Here is a 15,896-nt window from a genome sequence, read left to right on the forward strand (position 1 = left end):
ACAGTTGACTCTGCAGAAATCGCAGTGACATTAGGTACCTATTCCCACCAACCTTGATAACCAAAATCCATAGCAATAATATCACTGCTCAGTGTAGAAAAGTAACACACAACTCCATTCATAGTACAATACCATTCTCAGCTAGAGGTTCATGTGACCTCCTGTATCACAGCAACACTTTCTTATTTCCCACAGGCACCACCTCTCTCCTCTTGTAGAATATATAATGTTCATTTTACACAGATCTCCTCTGATCTCCTAAAATAATACTATATTATTTGTCTGAGGCTCTTGGCAACTCCATAGATGTATTTTAGTGATGAAGGCATATTGTTGAACAGCTCCAGTGTGTCATACCTGAGCATGGATCACCTAAACAGCCACTTATGTGGCTTATGGAGCCATTTTGAATAGTATTTGCATCCTGCTTGCTCAGCATGGTATGTGTATATGGGCTATGCATGTATAGGCCCTGAAATGACAGGAAAAGAAGAAACAAGTAGGCACATGTCTGGACATTTAAAAAGTGACTATGAGTACACCCTAGCCACCTCATTATAGGGCTGTAGTAGTAAATGAAGTCACTACGCCAGTCCACTAAGCTCATACACAGCTGCTGCACATCACGTTTTTTTGGTGTGCAGGACACCCCAGTACTACACCTCCTGGATGCTGATGAACTGAAATCAGAGTGCAGCATGTTAACTGAATTCTGCTAAGTTATGTTCATTTGCATGCAACAAATAGGTCCAAGTTCGAGCTGCCATTTTCCTCCATGACAGTAACAATAGGATGGGCATAAAGGGATGATGTCTTACTTACTTCATGCAGAAAATCATTATGAATCCCACTCAGTGGACATTGGCACTTTTCAAAAGGAAACAAATTCTTCTGCACAAGGCAGCCATTAAGCATAATTACTTTTGGTAAAATCCATCCATCCATCTACCCAAATAGGCCACACTGGTGCAGAGGTTAGTGTTGTTGCCTCACAGCAAGAAAGTCTCTGGTTTGATTCTTGGCTGGGGTGCCTTCTGCATGCTCTCCCTGTGATCGCTTGGGTTTTCTCTGGGTTCTCCAGTTTCCTCCCACATTCTGAAGACATACAATAGGTGGATTGGACACTCTAAATTTGCCACAGGTGTGTGAGTGAGTGGTACGGGTGAACTACTATAGCAAAGCTAGCCACCTGGTGGTGTAAAAGTTGTATGAATCCATCCACAACATTTTTTCTCATTTTTGCATAAAGGGTTGGGGTGTCAGTTCAACAGTAGCACTCATCTACAGCCAATCCATGTTTACCCTTAATAGCAGTTTGCTGACTGATTGATTATTTGATCACATTTGCTCACCACAATAGGCATAACCCAAAGGTAGATATTTTTTTCATTTTGGGTTTCATTCTTGTATTCAGCAAGACTCAGCTGTGTGTGATACAAGCAAATCAGTATTAGGAGTTGAGCATTTGGTTCACTAAGATATAAATGTAATAATCCTAAGAAAAAGTAAGAAGGCACTGTCATTCTCTGTATGGTATCTTAAAAGAATGCCACTGAAAAACAATATTATTACTGCTCTGTGGTTACGAGTTTTTACTGTAGAAACCAAAGTAATATGCAACACACATGCAGTCTCACATGTGTGGGCAAGTGTGCGCACACACACACACACACACACACACACACACACACACACACACACACACACACACACGCACACACACACACACACACACACACACACACACACACACACACACACACACACACACACACGCACACACGCACACACGCACACACACACACACACACACACGCACACACACACACACACACACACACACACACACACACACACACACACACACACACACACACACACACACACACACACACACACACACACACACACACACACACACACACACACACACACACTAAACTGCATCATAGAATATCTTGCTGTCTTCAACAGGGATTAAATAAAGCAAGAAAGACAAGTAATTTCTTCTGTAGATTATAATAAACATGATTATGTTATACTATCTAAGCAGAAACAGTTTCCATTCTGGGTAAACTCTTCATAATTTTCTGTTCATGTGACTTAGTATATTCATGCTCAGTTTTGACTGTGTTGTGACCTAAGCCATGAATATTTACTGTGGTGAAATATGGACCTCATCACTCTGACTTATTGATGTCATCCACCTTCATGTTCTTCACTTATGCAAGTGCACATTTATTTAAAGTGTCTTTTTTTTAACTCTACATGCATTTCAGATTTTCTTCCTTCCTTAACAGAATTTTACCTGGTTCAAGGTTATATTCATTGTATCCACACCCATCATAAGCACTGGCTGAACACACAGAATCTTTACATCCCTTTAGCCCTAAATTTAGCTAAATGTATTAGTTGACATCATTGCAGGCAGTTTTAAATTCAATGATAAAAAAGTTTAATAAAGATTTGTCTTGATGGCGAAAACGGCTTGCAGCACAAATGGAGTACCCCACAGTGAACAAAGCACTACTTTGCACTTCAAGTGTTGACATTTTTTAAAGTGTGAAATATTATAATTTCATCAATTAAATATTAAATCAGTCTTATTTGATAGTTCCCTTTATAGTTACCATCTGAATTCTACAAACGTAAACTTCATGGAAAAAAGTAGGGAAACATTATTTTCTTATAAATAAAATGCAGAATTCATTACTTTGATCTATCTATAATTCTCAGCTAACTGATGCTTTCATAATAATACTGCATTTGAAGTTTATAGGCTATCCTTAATAGTAATAAAATAAACATGGTACTACTGAACTGCATTTTAATCTTTTCACAACAAAAAACTACTTTCCAGCAGACACTTTTTCCAAGGCAGGTGTGACTCAATATCTCTAGCATCCTGTTTCTTCAGCTTGTACTGGACAAGTAGCAGCCATGAGGCTCAACTACTTGTGTTAGCAGTGGCTCCCTTTAGTTGACTGTCTTGTTTAATGGAAAACTTGGAATCAATTCCAAGTCTGCAGTCAACAGCAAGTTGCTTACATTTCCCTACCTTACGTCACAGTTCCTTACCTTACCCGGTGTGGCATGGAAGGTAGTAGTGCCAATGGCACAACATTTAGCCTCCTCACAGTTGGTGCTGAAGGCTGTAGGTTTGATTCCTACACCAGTTAGATCAATTACTGACACTGCCATGCAGTATAAAGGGGGTGCTGCACCCCTGAGTGCACCATCCATTGGATGAGATGTTAAATTGAGGCCCCAGTTAGTGGTAGCTCAGGTGGATGTAAATGATCCCACAGCACCTATCGAAAAGAATAAGTGAAGTTCCATGACACCTTGGCCAAATTTCTCCTAGTACCATAAATACCACCTGGGGTCTCACCTACAAAAAGGCTACTAGTCTTGTGGGACTAACCCAGTCAACAAAGCATAAATAAAATAAATAAATAATAAAATAAATAAACCAGAAAGAACTTACCTGGACATCTGCATCCATCAATGCACCGTTCTTCGCACACTTCATTAATGTTCAGACTCTGGCAGGTCTTCGTGCAGGGAGAGATACACTCTGAATATTCCATTCCAGCAGGGCATGCCACACCTTTTACAAACATAAAACCATATGTAGTTTCTGCTGTTCTCACTTGTTATGAATAAGACAAGTATTTGCTAGGATTATATCTGTATCCACCTTCCCCATAATAACTGCTGATATGAATTTCAAGTCTGCAAATCTACTGCGGTTAACCATGAGTTCAGAGCCTTAAACTTAAAAAAAATATATATATATATATATATTTCATCACCACTTAAATCTGCTAACTATAAACCTATCTGTTATATTTCCTTTTTCTAGATACTACTTTCCTATTTCATCTCATATTTCACCTGAAATTACAATACAAATAAATCTGCTCAGTAAGATAGAAACATGATTTTGGTGATTGGCCTACATAAGCAATGATGGCCCTTCTATTCATAGTACCAAAGAACTTGATTTACAACCCAGTGAAGAAATATGTGCAGGTTAATGTCTATAACACCACTTATAGTATTCTCCTTAAGAATATACATATTGGGACTATCTCTCTAATTGGAAAAAGGGAAAAAAAGACATCTCATGATAGAATGACACTTGTTCTGAATTATGCAGAAAAATAAAAAGAGCAATGACAAAATGTATCAGGGTGCATTGATACTTAGACAGGACATGTCCTTTTGCCTGAAGCTGAAGTCATCCTTTCACTGTACTAAGAACATTAATACTTTATTTCTTTAGAATTATATCTAGTTTGTGCAGCCATACTAAGAAGAAAGCCAGACTGAAACAATTGTTATCCAAATTGTCAGTGAAGAGGTAGGAATATGAAATGATACGGAGAAACAATCTTGGCATTTACACCAAAAGAATGTAAGGAAAACTCATTTGGATATGGTATAAATGCACTGCATTATCACATGATAAGTGACAGGAATGAAGCTGAACAGAAAGTACAAAATGAGTGGCTGGATTAATGAATGGGCTAAAGAAACACTATTTCACTTAGAGAGTAGTGGGTTTTTAAAATGTAGTATCAGCGAGATGGTACAGCCCTGCTTAACAAAAGCAGTCCTTTGGGTGTCTAGGCCATATAGAATGTAGAGCATGGTAGATGCTGAACACCTTGCTCCAGTGCTCTCTCATGGAGCATAGTTCTTTTAGGTATCTCTATAGCTTATCTAATCCCTATTGTGTGACATGATGAAAGGGGCAGGTAGCTCTCCATACATTATCTAATCCCTATTCTATGACGTGATGAAAGGGGCAAACCTAGCAAATAATGTAATCTGATTTTTGTTAAAATTTTATAAACATTATTAGACTGCTAGCAAAAGATGAACATTCAGAGTGTGATCTATACAGATATGCAGTTGAAATCTCAAATGCATTTCATTATTTAGTGACAAATCCTCAATGATTTGCCAGAAAACCACAAATTTTATGAGGAACAGACCAACAATATGAGATAAAAATCTGAATATTCTGTGAAAATCGGACAGTTGAGAGTTATGCTGCTAATGGAAATTAGTCGATAAGTGTGTCCAATCAGGTATGTGCATCTTCACATAATTTATTCAGTAGCTGACAGCTGAATAGCTGATGTCTGCATTCAGAACACACAGGCATTTTTAGCCCATTGTAATTCCATATAAAAGTCATATTCAGTTTATTTTATTTTTGATATGCTGCAGCATATGCTATAAAAAATTAAGTCATTCTAATAGCACTCACATGAATTCAATCACTCAACCTTTTAGATGACTTCTATCCTTCCAAAAGTGGGATATCTAGAAACTTGTGTAAGGCTAAGGAGCATTTTGCATAGCAAAGATTTTAAATTTTTTTCAAAAATCTAAAGAGAACATTATCTGATCATACAGAATGTCAATGATCATGGCTGAAAATGGTAGGAAATCAGAAGCAGGGTGCCACTGATGCAAGAGTCATACCTCTCAACTGTCCCTGATTTTCAGGGACGTCCCTGATTTTGACTCAAATTTTAGCTCTGTCTCTCTTAATCCCTCCTAAAATTAGTGACTTTTGTAAGAAAGATGGTGAATTACACTTAACAAATAATGACAATAATTAAGAGTTATAGACTTCTTTTACTTCAGAAAATGTGTATTAATTCATATGCTCTGATTCTATTAATGTTTCAAGTTAATAGCACTAATATTTTAAAAGTGTCCCTGATTGTCCCTGATTTTTTCTTGACTTGTCCCTGATTCTGTTGAAATTTGTCCCCGATTGGTTGAGAGGTCTGTGCAAGACAGTGACAGTGAAAGCAGAACAGAGATCTGGCATTTCATACCGCTGTAATAGATGGTCTGTAGTGACCTAGGGAATGTGCAACCAGAGCCGGCCTTTCATCAACTGGAGCCCTAGGCAAAAGGGCTCCACAGCACCCCACCTCCTTCACCATGTGCCCCCATCTTGGTCTACCTACACCATCCAGATTATGTGATTACGTTTTACTTCCTTCTTCTCACAGTTTGTCTTACTTTTCAGTTTTTCCTGTATTCGTTCAACATATTTTAAAGAAACCATTTCTTTAATGCAAAAAAATAACAAATGAATACTGGAAAAGTGCCCCTGCTAGACTGGCGCCATAGGCGGCCACCTAGTTGGCCTATGCCTAAGACCAGCTATGTGTGAGACAGTAAGATTTATTGAAAAACTTTGCAAAAACATCACAGAAAATACATGGAATATAATGAAATAAGGAATTAGAAGGAGAATAACAGCAGTAGAGAGTCACCCACAGAGGGGAATCCGGAAAATTAAGGCCACAATAACAGATAAAACTATTTACCTAGAAGTTAGTTTAATTGTTGGAAATCACCTTTTATTGAGACAGAATTTAAGAAACTAGTTTGATCAAATGACAAAAACATTTTATAACTTACTTAGAGGTTTTACGATTGTTGTACTTAATTATATTAGTTAAATAACTGCAGGGGTAAAGGATCCTGTGTGGGAGTTTGAGGGGGAGGATTTTCCATTATACAGAAATTTTAGTTACATACTATTTTATTGAGTGGGATCAATATATTTTGATTCACTGAAAGGTGACTTATTTAAACATTTTATAACAGCCTACAGAGTGTAAAGAGATGTGAAGGGAAGTTAACAACGTAGTGAGGTGCAGGGCATTTAGGATAAAGAAACAAGGTCAGAAATGCAGAGATCCTTGCCAAGGATTCAAGGGAAATGTTCCAAACATTTCTCATACACAGTAGACAGGAAGAAAGAAATACAGTAACTGCAGGCAAGCCCAGATGAGAGTCATAAATATGAAGGTAAAATGCAAAAACTGTACACACACTTTTCAAAGATCTTCAAAAGGAGAAAAAAGAAAATGATACAAATTAGGAAGGAGTTAGATGTTAAGCACTAAATAGTATGAATACAAAAGCAGATAACAATTTGAGAAAGTAGAAATGTAGAGGGAAAACGTTATGGGCTATAGGTCACAAAAGCCCAAGTACATACACCCACAACTGCTAAAGGAACCGCAGGAATCAAAGCAGTGTAACTGGACTATAAAGGTGCGTGTGTGTGTGTGTGTGTGTGTGTGTGTGTGTGTGTGTGTGTGTGTGTGTGTGTGTGTGTGTGTGTGTGTGTGTGTGTGTGTGTGTGTGTGTGTGTGTGTGTGTGTGTGTGTGTGTGTGTGTGTGTGTGTGTGTGTGTGTGTGTGTGTGTGTGTGTGTGTGTGTGTGTGTGTGTGTGTGTGTGTGTGTGTGTGTGTGTGTGTGTGTGTGTGTGTGTGTGTGTGTGTGTGTGTGTGTGTGTGTGTGTGTGTGTGTGTGTGTGTGTGTGTGTGTGTGTGTGTGTGTGTGTGTGTGTGTGTGTGTGTGTGTGCAGTGTGTTCTTTTGTGTGTGTGTGTGTGTGTGTGTGTGTGTGTGTGTGTGTGTGTGTGTGTGTGTGTGTGTGTGTGTGTGTGTGTGTGTGTGTGTGTGTGTGTGTGTGTGTGTGTGTGTGTGTGTGTGTGTGTGTGTGTGTGTGTGTGTGTGTGTGTGTGTGTGTGTGTGTGTGTGTGTGTGTGTGTGTGTGTGTGTGTGTGTGTGTGTGTGTGTGTGTGTGTGTGTGTGTGTGTGTGTGTGTGTGTGTGTGTGTGTGTGTGTGTGTGTGTGTGTGTGTGTGTGTGTGTGTGTGTGTGTGTGTGTGTGTGTGTTTGTGTGTGCATGTGTGTTTGTGTGTGTGTGTGTGTGTGTGTGTGTGTGTGTGTGTGTGTTTTGTGTGTGTCTGTGTGGGTGTGATTGTGTGTGTGTTTTTGTGTGTGTGCGTTTTGTGTGTGTGTGAGTGCATGTGTGTGTTTGTGTGTGTGTGTGTGTGTGTGTGTGTGTGTGTGTGTGTGTGTGTGTGTGTGTGTGTGTGTGTGTGTGTGTGTGTGTGTGTGTGCTTGTGTGTGTGTAGGACCTTCTGAATGAAATGTTGCATTATGATGCCCCTGCTCAGGGAAAGGAACAGAAAGGCACAAGGATATTGAATATTAATGCTGATCACTATATTTGAAAGAGTGTACTAAGATTTCCAATCTAACAGCAAATGACCAGACAAATAACATCAGGTTTCCTCATCACCTGACACTATAAGACCAACCAGATACAAATGTATGAATGAGCAGCAGTGGAAAGTGGCGATACTACAAATACAGTCCTGCAGTTTTATTTTATTGATTTAACTTACAAGTATTTTGGCAACTAAGAAATCACACTAAATATCAATCTACTGTCCAAAAAAACTTCAAAACCCAAAGTCATTCTGGTCAATTATTAACAAAATCCTTAATCTAGGCCATGCCTCCCAATCCAAACTCACAGTACCAACAACACAGAAAACACTGCAATGCTCTGTTTAATAAGCACTCCATAAGCTCAGTGACTTCCCTAATCAAACATGACACTCCTCTCACCAGCCCCTTCAGTCTCAGCAGCATTCATTACTTGCCCCCTTCTCATTACAACTAGTTACTACCTAAACCACTAAAAAACTTCTTTCAAAACTAAAACTCACCACCCTAGAACCTGGCAGTCCCTCTGCTGAACATCTACAAATGTCCACCAAGGCCATAGCCTATCACATTTCCATATTCATAAGCCAATCTATCACAGAAGCATATGTCCCATCACCATGGACAAAAGTTGTATCCTACCACTGCATAAAGGAGGAAATAACACTGAATTTATTAACTACTGCCCTTTTGCTATCCTGCCCCCTTATCTAAAGTTCTTGAAAATTGCATTCAATCCCAGCTCTCACAATACCTTGCCAGAAAGTACTTCTCTGGCTTCCAACACAGCTTCTGCCCTCATAACAACACTATTAAAGCCCTTCTACAGTTCACTAATACTGTAAATACTCATGGGAATGAAGGAAGTCTAGTATCTGCACCCTTTCTTGACATTTTCAAAGCTTTTGACTCAGTCTCATACCTCATCTTCCTACAAAACCCCTCAGCGCTAGGATTTGATGAAAGCTCTACTGCATGGTTTAACAGGTACCTTACTAACAAATAACAAGCCATATAATAGCACAAAGAAGTTTCCCCTTTCCTCCCAGTGTCCCCTGCTGTCCCCCAGGGGTCCATTCTAGGTCCCATTCTTTTCAACATCTTCATTAGTAACTTCCCAGATGCCTCCAAGTCAGCCACAATAATTCAGTACACCGATGACTCCTCCCTTGTATGTAGCACCCCAAAGCTTAACAACCTGCAACAAATCACTCAAGAATCTTTTTCATCCATTTATGTTTGGCTAACTGTTTCCCAATGTTTTTTTAGAGATTCAGGAAGCTCATTCTCTTCCCCCAAGACACCTCTCAGCCCAAAAACTATCCTTTGATATACTCTCAGCAAATAACACTAAAACTGAAATCATCCCACATACTAAGCTACTTGGCATTTACATTGACAATAGCTTAAAATTTAACTACCACACCCAATATATACAGTAAAAAAAAACTCACCAGAAATTGGGGTCCCCATAAATAGACAAAGATTGCCTCACTGACTAAAACAAGAAGAAACTTAGCCTCTGTCCTACTGTTCCAGCATTTCTCCATGCAGTCCCTATCTTCACTAACCTTTAAGTCTCTTAGGTCTCAACATTTGAACAATGCCATCACAAAATAGCAAAGTTTGCAGTAAATCACCTACAAAAATCCCACCACTGTCTAGCAGTCAAAGAAATCAACTGGCTCAACCTATCCCACTTAATGTCTTACACCAACTTGTGATTACTCATAACCTCAACTATAAACCTACAGACTGTCCATCTCTGTCAGCTCTAATCCAGCCTTACAAACCAAATAGACCATTCTGCTCATCCCAAATGCTGCTCCTTCTCGCTATCATTAAATCCAACAATACAGCTGGTGATAGTCTGTTCTCAAACTACGTCATCAGTGCATGGAACACCACATTGCTCTCTCTGAAAATAGAACATTTTAAACATTTCAAACAGAAGCTAAAATCACACCTGCAGAACATTTGCCTCTGCCCTTGAACTAACCCTGGATAAGCACCCCATAATTCCATACTTCGTCCAGCTCTTCAACTACTTGCACTCTCACCTCTTTCTCACAAGCCTTCTTCTCTATAATCTCATCTGTTCACTGTAATTGACTACTACCCTCCTCTAATTAATTTATCCACATATACAATCTCCTTTTCACCTTCTGTCATCTCGTCCTTTACACGTGAATCCTCTAATTAATTTATCCACATATACAATCTCCTTTTCACCTTCTGTCATCTCGTCCTTTACACGTGAATCCTCTAATTAATTTATCCACATATACAATCTCCTTTTCAACTTCTATCATCTCGTCCTTTACACGTGAATCCTCTAATTAATTTATCCACATATACAATCTCCTTTTCACCTTCTGTCATCTCGTCCTTTACACGTGAATCCTTTAATTAATTTATTCACATATACAATCTCCTTTTCACCTTCTATCATCTCGTCCTTTACACGTGAATCCTTTAATTAATTTATTCACATATACAATCTCCTTTTCACCTTCTATCATCTCGTCCTTTACACGTGAATCCTTTAATTAATTTATCCACATATACAATCTCCTTTTCACCTTCTGTCATCTCGTCCTTTACACGTGAATCCTTTAATTAATTTATCCACATATACAATCTCCTTTTCACCTTCTGTCATCTCGTCCTTTACACGTGAATCCTTTAATTAATTTATTCACATATACAATCTCCTTTTCACCTTCTATCATCTTTTACACGTGAATCCTTTAATTAATTTATTCACATATACAATCTCCTTTTCACCTTCTATCATCTCGGAATCCTCTAATTAATTTATTCACATATACAATCTCCTTTTCACCTTCTGTCATCTCGTCCTTTACACGTGAATCCTTTAATTAATTTATTCACATATACAATCTCCTTTTCACCTTCTATCATCTCGTCCTTTACACGTGAATCCTTTAATTAATTTATTCACATATACAATCTCCTTTTCACCTTCTATCATCTCGTCCTTTACACGTGAATCCTCTAATTAATTTATCCACATATACAATCTCCTTTTCACCTTCTGTCATCTCGTCCTTTACACGTGAATCCTTTAATTAATTTATTCACATATACAATCTCCTTTTCACCTTCTATCATCTCGTCCTTTACACGTGAATCCTTTAATTAATTTATTCACATATACAATCTCCTTTTCACCTTCTATCATCTCGTCCTTTACACGTGAATCCTCTAATTAATTTATTCACATATACAATCTCCTTTTCACCTTCTATCATCTCGTCCTTTACACGTGAATCCTCTAATTAATTTATTCACATATACAATCTCCTTTTCACCTTCTATCATCTCGTCCTTTACACGTGAATCCTTTAATTAATTTATCCACATATACAATCTCCTTTTCACCTTCTATCATCTCGTCCTTTACACGTGAATCCTTTAATTAATTTATCCACATATACAATCTCCTTTTCACCTTCTATCATCTCGTCCTTTACACGTGAATCCTTTAATTAATTTATCCACATATACAATCTCCTTTTCACCTTCTATCATCTCGTCCTTTACACGTGAATCCTTTAATTAATTTATCCACATATACAATCTCCTTTTCACCTTCTATCATCTCGTCCATTACACGTGAATCCTTTAATTAATTTATCCACATATACAATCTCCTTTTCACCTTCTGTCATCTCGTCCTTTACACGTGAATCCTTTAATTAATTTATTCACATATACAATCTCCTTTTCACCTTCTATCATCTCGTCCTTTACACGTTAATCATTTCTACACTTTCTTCTTCTTCTTTGATCAGTTTTTACTATACTAGCTGCTGACAAGCAAAAAAAAAAAAAAGTAAAGTATGAAAGGATGCCGTTTGCATGCAACATTTGCTACTGGTCGACTGAAATGTATGTCTGTATATTGAATTATGCTCATTGTCTTCTGCTGCTCAAAACAATCTGTATCTGCGCTGCCTTATTTTACTATCCACAATGACTTTATTACTATGCAGGCTTTTCAAAATACTACTGAATTACTTTTTGTATAGTGTATACACTTTTGCAAAATGTCTTTATTCACTGGACTATGTATACACTTGTAAAATGCTGTGTTTTTTGCACTATGTATAAATCTTTAATATTTATCATTTGGAGCTTTAATCCCTGGGTCTCCAGTAAAAAGGGGACTCTTGAACCAGTCTCACTTTCTGTGTCAACAAATGCAATAAATACATACATACATAAATAAATAAATAAATAAATAAAAAATGTACATTCTTTTACTAAGAAAGTAAACTATCTCTAACATAATTTTCCTTCACTTTTTTGAGCAACAAGCTTAGACAAATAATGATACATTGATATGACAGGAGTGAAATATACATAGAACAGTTAATCCATCCTATACAATGTACACATAATGGTTTGAAAAATACATGAAAATGGTAGAGTGCATTGTGTACCTACAACAGATCATACACACATGGAAAATATAAATTAAGTAATTGCAAGTACGCCTCTAAATATACACATATAGACTGAAATGGTAGATTAAAGCTTTACAAGACAACTTTAGGATAAACTTAAACTATATTAGGTATATAGGGACTGGGAATCGTTTTTTCCAATCTTATTAATTTTACTGTGTGAATAGCTTCGTATTCATAGTCTACTGTGTAAGGTTAAAATAGTGCATTGCAATATTAACTATGCTACTGATTTGCTCTGTTATTATTTTTGTATAACTATTCTACAATTTTAAGTTAAAGTCGTAGTTTACAGAATTAAGGTAGAAACATATAGAATTAGTCAAAGATGATGGTTTTAACTGAAGAACATATAAATGCTCAAGGTTCCTATTTACAAATGTTTATGCAAAAAAAAAGCCTATTTTAAGCCTAGCCAAGTACCCTATGTGAGAATCAAACCCTGCACCTTGTGTCTGCAAGGTAAACACCTTGACCATTCTGCCATCCTCCCAACCTTTTCTTTAAAAGAAACTCTATAGGTTAGTACTAAGCTGACTGCCCTTGTGAGCCATTTTAAGCCTAGCTAATTATCCTTTGTGAGACTCAAACCCTGCACCTTGTGTTTGTAAGGCAAATACCTTAACCATTAGGCCACCCTCCCAACCTCTATATATATATTTCCCATTAGGGGTCGCCACAGTGAATCATCTGTTTCCATTTATTCCTGTCCTCTGCATCTTGCTCTGTCACACCAACCACCTGCATGTCCTCTCTCACCACATCCATAAACCTTATCTTAGGCCTTCCTCTTTTCCTCTTACCTGGCATTCATCCTTAGCATTCTTTTCCCAATATGCCCAGCATCCCTCCTTAGCACATGTCCAAACCAACGCAATCTCACCTCTCTCTGGCTTTGTCTCCAAACCGACCAACCTGGGATGACCCTCTAATCTATATATATATATATATATATATATATATATATATATATATATATATAAATTACTAATTTTGTAAACTAAAAATAGGCTAATTAGAGGTAATAATTGACAGCATATTATATCAGATATGGTTAGTATTTCAGTAAGACCTTTACTATGATGCATAAATTAAACCTAAGTAAGTCAGGTTTGGGACCTATGAATGAAATAATTACCTGAAACTAAGTGACAGCTTATTAAACTTAAAAGCCCCTCTGAACCAAGATGACTCAGCGGCCTACTCTGAGTTGTACACAAAAGCACTGTACATCCACATTCATAACTGAATATTTCAGGTAGTACCTGTTCGAGTCAAACCTATGATTACTGGTAAAAGTAAACCACCTCGGTGGACCCCCTAGCATAAAAGGGCTATTCAACAAAATGAAAAAAATCCTCATCAAAACCAAGAAGGAACAGACAAAACAGTGCAATAAGACACTCATCAGTCTAAACAAACAAAGTAGAGAGCTGGTCAAATCTGCCAAAGCAAACTACAAGGCAAAGATAGCCTCCCACATGAAAGATAACCATAAGGCTTTTCTTAAATTATGTTCATAACCTCGGGGGAAATGTTTATCAATGTGCTGAGTTAATCATGAATGGCAAAATGTACACCCAGCCTGAAACTATATAAACCTGCTGGCCAACAAGTTCAGTTCAAACGTCTCCCCCCATCTCCTCCTGTCACACCCAAAGAAATATCCGCAACCACCCCCCACAGGTCATTATGAGAGAACATGTCCTTACTATGCTCTCTAAAACCAAAAACACAGCCTCCATGGGTCTCAACAACAATCTAGGATGTTTCTTAAATAGCTTAAAGCAGATTCTATCAGGGCCATGAGAAACCCTCTTTAACCACAGCCTCCAGATGGACTTTGTCAAAGAGGAATAGAGAACTGCAGCAGTCATCTCTCTGTACAAGGGGTTCCCACAACTGACCCAGGAACTACATACCCATAAGCTTGACCAGTCTTATCTGCAAGGCCATGGAGAGGATTATCATGGATCTGATCAATAATGACATAGAAAATTGCTTAACACTGGACCAGACCCAATATGGCTTTGTCAAAGGGAGGTCTTGCCTGCTCAATCTGGTGGACTTCTTCAAGAAAGTCACTAGGGCAATGGATGAGGGTAAAATACTACATACCACTTATCTAGACCTGGTGAAAGCTTTCATCAGAATCCCACAATCGGAAATCATAGATAAACTTACTGAGTTAGGCATCAACTCCTACATCATAGATGGATAACAAACTGGCTCACTGACATGACACATGTTTTCTGGATAGGTGAATCTACTTATGATAAGAAACCCATTACTAGCGGTGTCCCACAGGGCTCAGTGTTGGGACCACTCCTGTTTGGTATATACTTTTCTAAAGTGAAGGCCAGTGTTGAGGGCCTATGTCTCACCAAGTTCGTCGATGACTGTAAGCCCGGAGCAATCACTGAATACCCAAATGATGTTGGCAACAGGCTTAAAAATGACAAACGGCTCATGCCAATGCCAGGGTCTGAGACTAAATGCCACAAAATGCATAATCATACTCTTCAGTAACTCAGGTGTTCCTGCAAATTATAATATTGATAGCACACCACTAAAGGTAGACCCAGTAGTCAGGGACCTAGGAAAACAGATAGATAGCAACCTAAACTTGTGATCACCAGGCAGCTAAGGTAGTGAGGAAATCCTTCTGTGTGGCTCAACTTATAAGTAAAGGCATGCCATCAAGATCAAAGGAAGTCATAGTGCCACTGTACTCGGCCCTCATCAGGTCCATAATCAAATAGAATGCTCTCTTCTGCATATACGTAACCAGTCACACCAGTTGGAGTGGCCCCAGAGGTTTCTCACTAAAAAAATACAAAGTGTAAGACACATGTCTTATGCAGACTGACTATAGACCCAATCCCTTTACTCTGTGTCATATTGTTTATTGAGAGGTGACTTATGCCTGATCTACAAGGCATTCACTGACCCAGTGCTGATGAAAATTATATGAGGGTTATGAGTTCCATGGACCTAAACCTTATTTGTGACTCTACCAGAAAATGCTGAAGAGACAGATTTGTATCCAAAGACTACCTTGTTTATGGAATAAATTTCCCATCTTTGTATACAAAACCCTTCCTCACTCTCTTCAACAAGAATTTTAGTAATGGATTGGGAACTGTTCGCTCCTGGGGTGCTGCCCATGTCCCTTATGGACAGAGGCAATCTGTAAAATGACTCAAGCCTCTAGCACCCAAAGACCCCCTACCTTGATACTACCCCATGCCATATGTAGGGGCTATTATTGGCTAGGCTTGTAAAGGTGCTTGTGCCCTTAGCCTAGTAATCACCTATGGATATATGACTCTATAACTA

General features: G+C 38.2%; 1 protein-coding gene across 1 annotated transcript in view; it reads right to left on the reverse strand.

Annotated features, from left to right (window-relative positions):
• Positions 1–15,896, reverse strand: part of VWF (von Willebrand factor) — a 749,192-nt gene that overhangs the window by 604,014 nt on the left and 129,282 nt on the right. The window contains exon 8 of the mRNA XM_044087471.1: positions 3,488–3,610. Coding sequence (XP_043943406.1) covers positions 3,488–3,610 — 123 coding nt within the window. The remainder of the gene's footprint in view (positions 1–3,487; positions 3,611–15,896) is intronic.

Source organism: Protopterus annectens, chromosome 11.part0 (assembly GCF_019279795.1).
Source record: "Protopterus annectens isolate FY-2018-M chromosome 11.part0, PAN1.0, whole genome shotgun sequence".
In the NCBI taxonomy this organism is placed as follows: Eukaryota; Metazoa; Chordata; order Ceratodontiformes; family Protopteridae; genus Protopterus; species Protopterus annectens.